Genomic DNA, 12,958 nt, shown 5'->3' with positions numbered 1-12,958 from the left:
TTGAACCACCAGCTTTCTGGTTAGCAGTCAAGTGCCTTAGGTACTATGCTATAAGAGCTCCTACAAGCTCCATAGGGGGAGTCAAATAAAAATATAGTTGCTTACAATCCAATAAGAGTCCCTGGTGGCATAGTGCATAAGGCATTTAACTACTAACCAGAAGGCTGGTGGTTCAAACCTACCAGCCACTCCTCAGAAGGAAGAATGGGCAATCTACTTCTGTAAAGATTTACTACCTTGGAAACCCAAGGAAGGGTCAGTATGAGTCACATTGACTCGATGGCAGTGAGTTTTTTTTTTTTACACTCCCATGAGATATGTTCTATGACAGATAGGCACAGGCAGCTATGGGAGCGCAGAGGAGGGGCACCAGGCACAGTGAAGGGATAGGAACATCAGATGATGCCAAAACTAGAACTTTGAAAGAAAAGTAAAAAAGGAGAGCCTGTACCAGGCACTGGCAACAACATGTACAAAAAGTAAAAGACAAAAAAGAGCAGAAGAGGAGGTTAGAGGAACTGCAAGTAAAGGCAGTCCCTCAGGTTTTTACAAAGGTCCAACTTACTGACAAAGTGTACTTGCCCTTTAATTTTATGTAAATTTGCATTCACTTCAAATGACTCAACCAACCAGTACTCACAACAAATTATTCATCACAATCACTTTCACTTGCTGCATGTGCAGCTTTTAAATCACTGAAAAGGCTTCAAGCCTTTTATTCTACTAAAGTAAGGCTAAAGAAGAACCATATGTACCTGTTCCAACATGCCCACAAGTTCAACTTAAATATTTACTTAGACTTACAGACAGTATCAGGAATGGATATAGTTTATAACACTGGGGCTGCCTTAATTAAGAAAGACTGAAGCAAAGCACAGGTGGGATATACTGACAAATGACTGACAAAAGAGGAAAGGCCTGAGCCTGAAGGATTTAGATGTGAAGTATCCAGACTGGATCCTCAAAGATATGGGAAGCAGATGCGGTGTAGTAAATTACATGGTAGGAATGGTGCTGGCAAAACTGGATATTCATTTATAGAAAAATTAAACAAGATCTGTACTTCACATCATACAAAAAAACTAACTCTAGATGGATCAAAGACTTAAATGTCAAACTCAAAACAATAAAGTTCCTCAAGGAAGAAACAGGGGCAAACTTAAGAGCCCTAATATATGGCACAAATAGACTATCAAGAATAACCCAAAATGCAAAAACAGCAGAAGAGAAACCAGATGAATGGGACCTTCTAAAAATTACATTTTTATGGGCTTCCAAGGACTTCTCCAAAAGAGCAAAAAGAGAACCTACAGATTGAGAAAGAATATTCAACAATGACATATCTGACAAGGGGCTTATCTCTAAAATTTATAGAAAACTCCAACACCTTAACAACAAAGAGACAAATAATCCAATTCAAAAAAGGGCAGAAGGTATGAATAGACACTTCATCAAAGAGGAGATTCAGGGAGTCAACAAGAAATGTTCATGAGCACTAGCCATTAGAGAGATGCAAATCAGAACAATGATACACCATCTTGCCCTAGCACTAGCAGTAAAGTTCAACAAGACAGAAAATAACAAATGCTGGAGAGGATGTGGAGATTGGGAGTCTCATACACTGTTGGTGGGACTGTAAAATGGTACAACCATTGTGGAAAGCAGTATGGCAATTCCTTCAAAAGTTGGAATTAGAAATACCATTTGACCCAGTCATTTCATTACTAGGTATATATCCTAAAGAAGTGACAGCCAGAACAAGAACAGATATATGCATACCCATGTTCATCGCAGCACTATTTACAATAGCCAAAAAATGTAAACAACCTAGGTGTCCATCAACTGAGGAATGGATAACCAAACTATGGTACATACACACAATGGAATACTGTGCAAACCTAAAGAATAACGTAGAATCTGCAAAACACCGGGTAATATGGGTGAACTTGGAGAACATTATGCTGCATGAAATAAGTCAATCACAGAAGGACAAATACTGTATTAGTCCACTACTGTGAAAAGTTTATATATGGAAGGAAATTTTCTTTGTTGGTTACCAGGGGTGAGAGGGGAGGGGAGGGAACACTGTTAGATAAGTAGTATTGATTTGGATAAAGGGCAATGAAACAAATGTGAGTGTCCAACATGGTGGCATTGAGGGAAGGAAGACATAGAGAGGTACATGGGAGGTACAGACAACAAAGATGAACCCTTTTGCACATTCAGTACTGCATTGTCAGTGAAGGCAAACATGGATATATGGGTGGATAGTTGGAGGGACAGGATGAACTATTAGGTATGTCTATGTAGGGCATAGTGTGCCAAAGACCATGTACAGGGTTGGCAGACAATGTTTCTACAAGTGTATTGCTATGTGCTATAAGAATTCCCAGGTATATAGTACAGCTGACAAGGGACAAGGTTATAGTCACTTCTTGGGCACAGCCAGCTACCCAGAGGGAATGAGTAGTTGGACCTGCGAGCTCAGGACCATAGGCGCAGGGGACAGCAAGTTCAATTGGCATAACACACTGCACAAAACATTGTTCAACCTCCTACTTTGGCGAGTAGCGACTGGGATCTTAAAAGCTTGCAAGTGGCCATCTAGATGCAATGATAGGTCTCTCCTTGTCCAGAGCAAAGAATGAAGAAAACCAAAAGTTCGTAGAAACATTTAGTCCAAGTGACTGGTACACCAACATATGATCCTCAGCCTATATGATTATGAGACCAGAAGAACTAGATGGTGCCTGGCTACCACTGTCAACAAGTCAGAGGGGGATCTATGTAGGAGATCCTGGATAGAGTGGGAGAACAATGTGGAACAAAACTCAAAATCATTTTTTGGGGAAAAAAAAGGACTGTTTGCTGGTCTGATAGAGCCTGATGGAACCACTGAGACTATGGCCCCTAGCTGCCATTCAGGTCTGGAATTGAACCCAAACCTGTGGTTTTCAGCCAAACAAAAGATAAGCATATGAGGTGAACATTTATACTAGGTAGATACACTCCTTGGAGAGAACAATCATGGGAGAATAGAGGGGCTGTGTATGCACAAGGACATAGCTCAGAGGGCAGGAGTGCACAGAGGGAAGGACACAGGGAAGAGGTAATTATGGGGAGGAAGTGGGAGGGGAGCAGTTGCATTGTGGTAAATTGTAGTCAATGTCATGAGACAAAGTATATGTGAACTGCTGTATAGAAAGTGAATTTGCTCTGCAACCTTTCACCCAAATCACACACACACAAAAAGCTGGAATTAGAAATACCATTATTAGGTATACATCCTAAAGAAGTAATCCTATTATTAGGTATACATCCTAAAGAAGTGAGAGCCAGGACAAGAATAGATATATGCACACCCATGTTCACTGCAGCACTATTCACAATAGCAAAAAGATGGAAACAGCCTAGGTGCCCATCAGCAGAACTGATAACCAAACTATGGTACACATACACAATGGAACACTATGCAACCCTAAAGAATAACACAGAATCTGCAAAACACCGCATAACATGGATGAACTTGGAGGACATTATACTGAGTGACATAAGTCAATCACACAAGGACAAATATTATATTAGTTTGTTATTTTGAAAAGTCAAGGAAAGGTTTAAATATGGAAAGAAATTTTCTTTGTTGATTACCAGGGGTGGAAGGGAATAGGAGGGAACACTGCTGGACAGGTAGAGACAAGTAATTGATTTGGGTGAAGGGATGGGCAATGTACCAAATGTAAGTGATCAACATGGTGGCATTGAGAAAGAGGAAGACATAGAGGTGCATGGGAGGTACAGACAACACACATGAACCCTTTGGCACATTCAGTACTGATTGTCAGTTGTAGCAAACATTAATCTAGGGGTAGAAAGATGGGTGGACATGCTGAATGATTAGGTATGTCTAGGCAGTGGGGAGTATGCCCATGACCATATATAGGGTTGGCAGATAATGTTTGTACAAGTGTATTGCTATGTTCTGTAAGAATCTCCGGTACATAGTAGAGTTGACAAGGGACAAGGTTGTAGTCACTTCTTGGACACAGCCTGCTACCTAGAGGGGGCAAGCAGTTGGACCTTTGGGCTCAGGACCATGGTCACAGGGGACATAAAGCTCAACTGGCATAACGTACTACACAAAAACAATGTTTCACATCCTACTTTGGTGAGTAGGGACTGGGATCTTAAAAGCTTGCAAGAGGCCATCTAGATGCAATCATGGGTTTCTCCTTGTCCAGAGCAAAAAAGAATGAAGAAAACCGAAGACACGTGGAAACAATTAGTCTAAGAGATTGGTATACCACATGATCCTCAGGCTATATGACTATGAGACCAGAAGAACTAGATGGTGCCTGGCTACCACTGGCAACCACTTGGAGGGGGATCTATGTAGAAGATCTTAGATAGAGTGAGATAACAATGTGGAACAAAATTAAAAATCATAAAAAAAAAAAAGGGGATCAGGTTTGCTGGTCTGATAGAGCCTGGTGGAACGCCCAAGACGATGGCCCCTAGCTGCTCTTCAGATCTGGAATTGAACCCACTCCTACGGTTTCCAGCCAACAAAATAAAGGCATATTAGCTGAACATTCACATTAGGTAGATAACACTCCTTGGAGAGATCAATTATGGGAGAATAGAAGGACTGTGTATGCACAGGGAGATGGCTTCAGGGACAGGAGTGCACAGGAGGGAAGGACACAGGGAAAAGGTGGCTATGGGGAAGAAGTGGGAAGAGAGCTGTTGCATTGTGGGAGATTTCATGTGTCAATGTCATGAGACAAAGTGTATGTTTACTGCTACATGGATGAATTTGCTCTGTAAACTTTCACTCAAATCACAATAAAATTAAAAAAAAAAAATTACATGGTATGGCTTTTCCAGGAGCTCTGGTAGTGTAGTGCCTAAGGCACTTGACTGCTAGCCAGAAGACTGGCAGTTCAAACTCACCAGCCACTCCTTGGAAGGAAGGCTGAGCAATCTACGTCTGCAGTGATACTGCCTCGGAAACCCAAGGAGGGGTCACTATGAGTCGGGTCCTACTCAACGGCACATAACAACAACAACAACATGGCTTTTCTAGCCATAGTCTTTGTAACTCCCACTGGGTTACTAGGTGGGTCCACGCAATTTAAACTCCTGATTATTAAAGTTATCCACGTGGGGTATTTCTGTTAGAGCAGCATGAAGTCATCTTCTGGGAAGTTCACTCTCTCTTAGGTGTGTAGAAGTCTGATGTTGGGGTTGGTTAGTTTTGCCACTCTGCCAGGCTTAAAATGAGACCATCTCAGATACTGCCTCACAAACCCAAGGAGGACTCACTATGAGTCAGGTCCAATTCAACAGCACATAACAACTTCAGAGGCAGAAAAGAATCTCTCACTGCCACCTGAGAGAGAGGCCACTGGCTGAGAGATGGCTGCAGTGGAACCAAGAGGCAAGAGACAGAGTGGCAAGCATACCTGGCCCACAGAGGCAGAGGCCAGGCTGAGAGGCCAAGGGTTCGAGACATGTTTCTGAGGACACAGCAAAGGAGAGACAGTCCTGATCAAAGAACTGTATCCTGAGCATGTTCCTGAACCTGAATTGTAACCTGTTGCTTCCCTAATAAACTCCATAATCTGTGAGTTCTGTGTGGCCACAGCAGGGAATTATCGAACCCAGCAGAGAGGCGGTGGGTGCCGTGAGAGGGATGGTTGGCGTCAAGGTTGGTAAGAGGGCTGGAGGGTGGCAGCATGGCTGGCCTCATAAGAACAGGCCTTGCGCTGCTGATGGTGATTCTGTACTCCTCTTGTGGAGTTAGAGGAGGTCAGAAGATGCCGCCTCTGTGCCCCTTTAGCAGAAGATTTGTTTAGAAAATAACTCAGGAGAGGATGTGAAGACTAAATTAGGGACGTGGGGAGGAGAGATGGAAAACATCTTTTTTTAAAAAAACTCACCTACTATTGAGGGTTGTATCGGCAACAATCTGAAGGCTTTCCAAGGATGACCCATCATTTACATGCAGGAACAAGACCTCCTTCTGGGATCGGACTGAACGAATCCATCCCTAAGATGGATGAAACAGGTAAGGAAAAATATTTCTAAATAGAGCTTAAAATACTCAGATACAAAAGACTCAGTGAAAGAAGAAAACATGTACTCACCACCCTGACTCAACTGCCTTTATCGCATTCATATACGTATATGATTTTATATGGTTCTTACCACAGAGATACACACTATGGCATTTCACCCTTTTTGCTGTTTTATTAGTATAGTTTACCATTTTGAATGGATGCCTAATATTCTATCAAGTTGATGAGCCTAAATATCCCTTTGATATTGGCTATTCCAGGTCTTTCATCCCACTGCCTCCCGCATTATGAAAACCAGGGCACATATATTGGTACCTGTAACTTTCTTCTTTTATATCAAATTTCCAGAAAGAGATTATGTAGTCATAGACTAAAAACATTCTTATGGGACTTTATTTCCCTTTTAAAAAACACCACACAAGAAGAGCTTCTAAAAAACTTCTCACAAACACGTATTAAGTAATAAACTTTCAAACACACACTGAACTGAAATGACAGCTACCTGACGACTCTTCAAGAAGAGCAGTAACACCAAAAGCAGCCCTCTGTTAAGCCCAACTTAACTAGCACAAGGAGTTAAGAGGGAATGCTCTTCTAGCAGACACTGAACAACTGTGAAGAGTCTTAGTCCCATAAGTGTAAAGTAAATGAGTAGGGACAGGAATTTACCATTAAACACGCTAAAGAAAAAGAACAGATGATACTACTTTGAAAAACTGTACTGACTCTTACTTTCTTTGTGTCCCCACAATACCCTACAGATGCTTCTATCAAAGCCCCTTTATCATTTATTTATATGTCCACAATGCTTTGATGAAAGGAACTATGTTTCAGTTGCTTTGAAGGGTATTACCAGGCACAGTAGATAATCTATACGTATTTTTTAATGAAAGAATACCTACCACTCATTGAGCACCTTCTATGTACCAAGCATTTTACTCTTTTCTTCATATATTGTCTCATTTCCTCTACACAACAGCTCTATGGATTATCAGTGTTCCCGTTTTACAAATGAAGAAACTGAGGCTCAGAGAAATGAAATAATTAGGTGAAAGTCACACTACTAGTAAAGGGAAGAGCCTGAATTTGAACCCAAGTCTATTTGACTAAAAAGCCCTTGCTTTTTGCCTAGGACTTCAATGAATAAAGTATAATCGCCTTTGCCCTATGTACAAAAGCCCTTTAAGATTCAGAACAAGATCATTGTTCTGGTTACCTAGTGCTGCTCTGACAAGAGATATACCACAAACGGGATGGCCTTAACAAAGAGGAGTTTATTCTTACAAGTTGGAGGCTTTAAGTCCAAGATCAAAGTGCCAGGCTCTACGGGCTGGGTGAAAGCCCCTCAACCAGCTCTGCCTCCTGCTCCCGGCCACTGGAGCTAGAGGCATTTCTTCACTCAGACAGCAGCTGGCTGCTGAGGCTGAGAAATCCCAAGGTGGACAAGTAAAGAGGCACAGTCCCGATGTTACCAAACCATACAGCAGGCCATTAACTTAAGTCCATGGTAAGTCCCAAGGTCGGCAGAGCATGGCAGGCTGCTGAACAATGACACAGCTACATGCAGGGTCCAAGTGTGCCATAGGCTAGAAACCATTCTCAAAACTTCTCCTTATATAGAGGAAGCAGATCACATCCCAAAGACAGCTACTCAGCTGCTTGTGGTAGATCCCACCATGGAGTTTATTGCCAGTCTCATCATGCGGAATAACTACCACCAGCTGCCCAGCCCCTCAGCCAGGCCCAGCCAAGCTGACACATAAGGCACCTGCTTTTTGGTCATGCTCAATTAGAAGTAATTAACACAGCCCATCTCTTACTTTTTACTTGTTATAACTTAACATTTTTGAGGATTTTTTAGGTGCTCCTGTTCTAAGCAAGAGCTCTGGTGGTGTAGTGCCTAAGGCATTTGACTGCTAACCAGCAGGTTGGTGGTTCAATCCCACTAGCTACTTTGTGAAAAGAAGATGGGGAAATATACTTCCGTAAGATTTACTGCTTCGGAAACTCAATGGTCATCGCTATAAGTCAGAATTGACTTGATGGCAGTGGGTCTGGTTTTGGTTCTAAGCAAGGAGTTCTGGTGGAGCAGTGGTTAAGCACTTGGCTGGTAACTAAAAGGTCAGTGCAGTGGTTTAAACTGAGCTGTTCCATGGAAGAAAAACATTGTAGTCTGTAAAGATTTACAGCCTTAGAAACCTTATGGGGCAGTTCTCTGTCCTATAGGGTCATTATGAGTCAAAAGTAGACTCAATGGTAATGATGTGGGTTCTGTTCTAAGCTTTTTATAAATACTACACTACTTAACCCTCACAAGAATCTAATGAGGTAGACATTATCATCATTTTAAAGATGATGAAACATTAACGAAGTTAGGATAAGCTTTCTCAATAGCCAAGGTCACATATTTACTAAGTAGTGATACTGGGATTCAAATACAATTCTTACTTCAAAGTTCATGCTCTCATCAAGCTTTTCTGGAATACTATTTCCATCCCATCACTGGTTCCTTTGCCTGGGAAATACATCCCTCAGGACTCAGTTGAAATGTCACTTCATGTAACACATCTTCCCTTACTACCTTACTCAGTTATGGACTTCCTTCTGTTCTCCCATAGTTCTTTATTTATAAAACTAATACTCATCAAATTGCTGAAATTATTTGTCTTAACCACTGCACCAGAACTTTCCAAAAGAATTATTATGTGAGCCACATAAAAATTAAAAATTTTAGTAGCCACATTAAATAGATAAAATTAATTTTATTCACTTATATTTAAAATATTGTCAGCCTGTAATCAATATAAAAATATAGAGACAGTTTACATTCTCTTTCATTCTTTGAAATTAGTGTGTATTTCACTTATAGCACATCTGAATTTGGACTAGCAACATCTCAAGTGCCATTAGTGGCTAGAGCACTAAACTGAAAGCCTCTAATCTAGGTAGCAGCTTCGGTTCTTTTCATCCTCTCTTGACTAGACACAGAACTCAAAACCAAATCTACTGCCATTGAGTCAACTGCAGAAGCAGACTGCCTCATCTTTATTCTGCAGAGCAGCTGGTGGGTTTGAAATGCTGCTTTTTGGTTAGCAGTCAAATGCTTTAATCACTGTGCCACCAGAGCTCCTTGATTATACATAGAAGATCCCATTAATGTTTGTCCAATTAATAGATTTATTCTAGCAAATGGGTTTGATTTGGATCGTGAAAAGAATATGAAACACAAAGAAATACAAAGATGGATCCATCAAAATGCTAAAAAGCAAGGATACTTGAGGAAAACATAACTGGATCAGTGTATTTCAGCAACATAATGACAAATAAACTACCTTGTTTGCCTTTTTAAGGGGGAAGGGGGAATCTTGAAAGCAAGTATTATAAGCAACGCAAATAGCAGCAGCTAACATTTACTGTGGGCCAGGCTCTATTCTAAATGTCTGATACCTATTATCTCATTTAATCTTCAGAACCCTATGAGGCAAGGACTATTATCTTCATTTTCTTAGAAGGAAACTGAGATTTAGAGAAGTGACATGCCTGTAATTAACAAACTACTAAGTGGCAGAGGCGATTTAAACCAAGGCAGCTTGACTCCAGAGTTATTTCAAATTGCCACACTTCATTCTTTCTCCTGATTTATTCAACAAGTATTACATTCAAAGTCTCTTCTTAACACTGAAGTGGCTAAAAGATGGGTAAAAGGCATGATTTAGTTGAACAAATACTGTCAGTCATGTATGAATAACAAAACAGTTTCTGCTCTCGAGGTGCTTGCTCAAGGAAATCACTCTGTAACTGCAGTTATTCATTCATTACGAGGGATAAAGACAGAAGGGATACGTTTGTTTATATCTTCCTGCATGATTAATGAGTTTAAAGTAATGTCCTGGTATCATGAAGAGCATAGCTCCAGCACTTCACTGCCATTGAAAACAGTTCTGCGAAAATACGCAGGAAAAGAAAAGTGAGAACGCAAGCGATGTCTAACTTTTCCTTGTTGGTCGTCCAGTCTGATACAACAGTGCAAAGCAAAAACCTAGATGTGTATGTGCCATATAAGTCACCAAACAACAACAAACCACTCCCTTCCCCATACACCGACCTGGACCGTAACGCGCTCCCCACTTGTGTTCTGAGCCCGAAGAGCATCCCGCACGCTCAGTTTGGCTGAAGGTTTGTGTCTTGGGCAGGGAGCAGAAGAACAGGAGCGCAGGGCTCGGAGCAGACACCGGGCCCGGAACATCGCGCGGCTGCCCCAGTCACTGTGTGGGACCACCCCTGGTCCCAGCGAGTTCAGATACTGTCTTCAGGGCCCCTACGGTCCCCTGCCCTTTCAATTACTCCCCTCTTTGGCACCGCAGCTCAACCCTCAGACGCTCCAGAGCTTCTCGTTTACTTCTTTCTCTTCTAAGGCCCCAGACCTGGCCCTTCAGAATCTTTACTCATGTTCCCTCTTCCCGATAGGGCTGAACGGAGACTGCACAACTAGCAACCACGAGAGTTAAGGGCAGGTGAGATGCCCCATGGGCGCGCGCTATTTCTAAACCTGCGACCCAAGCCCCGGGTGAAGCACGCACTGCCACGGTCCCTACGTCACACGCCACCGTCGCTTACGTCACCACGCTAAGAGTTTTTTTTTTTTTTAAGTGGGAGCATGCGTGTTTGTGACCCAGGTCTAAAGGCGGTTCAGAGGCGGCGTGAGAAAGGGGCTGAGACTGGGCTAAGACACTACGGCGGAGGGGTTTTTTGTGAAAGAACCAGAGAGTCGCCTTGGAGTGGGGGTTCTGAGAGTCTTCATTTCTAACAAGTTCCCAGATGATGCTAAAGAAAACTTTGAGAGGCAAGGAGTGACTGATACAGAGGGAAGATGTGCGGGAGGAGGCCCAGTTGTTTGAGAGGATTAGCCTGGGGATATCAACCATTCTTGAGTTCTGAACGCGGAGAAATGAGAGACACAGCCCCTCCTCAAGACAGTTGTGGGATATCAGCCATCGTCTCATACAGTTACTCAAAAGGGTAATTAGTTCCCTGACGGAGCCCAAGGGTGGGATGCCAGAGATGGTAAGTCTCTGATAGGTGAGTAACAGTAACTGTGGATTATGATTCTTAGCAACTCTTTAGGACTGAGTAGAACTGCCCCATAGGGTTTCCAACTTTAAATCTCTGTGGAAGGCAGACTGCCTCATCATTCTCCCGCTGAGCGACCACTGACCTTTGGTTCACAGCCAAATGCTTTAACCACTACACCACCAGAGCTCTTGTTAGAGTAACCAAAGAGACACTGAATGTGGATTTCAGACAAGTTACGATGAAAGTGTTGGGAGAGAGATGATGGGGCTGTGGGGATTGCCTGCTAGAATCTTCAGGTTTCTTTTTTTCCAACACAGTTATCTACATTTGTTTGAATTGGAAACAGTGACCTTTGTCCAGAAAAGGTGTTTTTTTTTTTTTTTAAAGTAACTCAAGTGATACTCAGCAAAAAATGTCTATCTGATTATACAAAAAAGGTAGAGGTGAGGAGGGTTAGTGTTACTTAAAGTTGTCACTTATTATGCCCATTTTACAGACAAGGAAACTTAGACACAAAAAGTTTACATGAATATATCCTAAAGAAGTGAGAGCCATGACAAGAACAGACATATGCACACCCATGTTCATGGCAGCACTATTTACAATAGCAAAAAGTTGGAAACAATATAGTTGTCCATCAACTGAGGAATGTATAACCAAACTGTGGTACATACACGCAATGGAATACTATGCAACCCTAAAGAATAACGTAGACTCTACAAAACACCATGTGACGTGGATGAACTTGGAGGACGTTATGCTGAGTGAAATAAGTCAATCACAGAAGGACAAATATTATATTAGTCTGTTATTGTGAAAGTCAAGAAACAGTTTATATATGGAAGGAAATTTTCTTTGTTAGATACCAGGGGTGGAAGGGTAGGGTAGGGAACACTGTTAGATAGGTAGAGATAAGTATTGATTTGGGTGGAGAGAAGGGCAATATACCAAATATGAGTGATCAATACGGTGGCATTGAGGAAGAGAAAGAGAGAGGTACATGGGAGGTACAGACAACAGAGATGAACCCTTTTGCACATACAGTACTGCATTGTCAGTGAAGGCAAACACAGGTATACAGGTGGATAGATGGGTGGACAGGCTGAACTATTAGGTATGTCTATACAGCAGGGAGTGTACCCAAGACCATGTATACGGTTGGCAGACAGTGGTTCTACCAGTGTATTTGTATGTTCTGTAAGAATTCCCAGGGGTATAGTACAGCTGACAAGGGACAAGGTTGTAGTCACTTCTTGGTCACAGCCAGCTACCCAGAGAGAGTGAGTAGTTGAACCTGTGGGCTCAGGACCATAGTCGCAGGGGACATCAAGCTCAATTGGCATAACATACTGCATAAAACATTGTTCCACCTCCTACTTTGGTGAGTAATGACTGGAATCTTAAAGCTTACAAGTAGCCATCTAGATGCAACAATGGGTCTCTCCTTGTCCAGAGCAAAGAAGAATGAAGAAAACCAAAGACTCATGGAAACAATTAATCCTCACAACTGGTACACCATGCAATCCTCAGCCTATACAACTATGAGACCAGAAGAACTAGATGGTGCCTGGCTACCACTGTCAACCACTCAGAGGGGTTTCTATGTAGGAGACCCTGGATAAAGAGGGAGACCAATGTGGAACAAAACTCAAAATTATTTGGAAAAAAAAGAGGGGGACAAAGTTTGCTGGTCTGATAGAGCCTGGTGGAACCACTGAGACTATGGTCCCTAGCTGCCCTTCAGGTCTGGAATTGAACCCCCACCTGTGGCTTCCAGCCAAACAAAAGGCAGGCATGAGAGTTGAACA

General features: G+C 42.2%; 1 protein-coding gene across 1 annotated transcript in view; it reads right to left on the bottom strand.

The window, feature by feature from the left end:
• NARS2 (asparaginyl-tRNA synthetase 2, mitochondrial) overlaps positions 1-10,323 on the bottom strand; it is a 207,447-nt gene extending 197,124 nt beyond the window's left edge. The window contains exons 1-2 of the mRNA XM_007940890.2: positions 10,183-10,323; positions 5,944-6,049 (exon numbers count right to left, since the gene is read on the bottom strand). Coding sequence (XP_007939081.2) covers positions 5,944-6,049; positions 10,183-10,323 — 247 coding nt within the window. The remainder of the gene's footprint in view (positions 1-5,943; positions 6,050-10,182) is intronic.
• Positions 10,324-12,958: the final 2,635 nt, after the last annotated feature.

This window comes from Orycteropus afer, unplaced genomic scaffold (genome assembly GCF_000298275.1).
Source record: "Orycteropus afer afer isolate SDZICR_OR568_19922 unplaced genomic scaffold, OryAfe1.0 scaffold00074, whole genome shotgun sequence".
In the NCBI taxonomy this organism is placed as follows: Eukaryota; Metazoa; Chordata; class Mammalia; order Tubulidentata; family Orycteropodidae; genus Orycteropus; species Orycteropus afer.
This window is presented reverse-complemented; position numbering and strand designations above follow the sequence as displayed.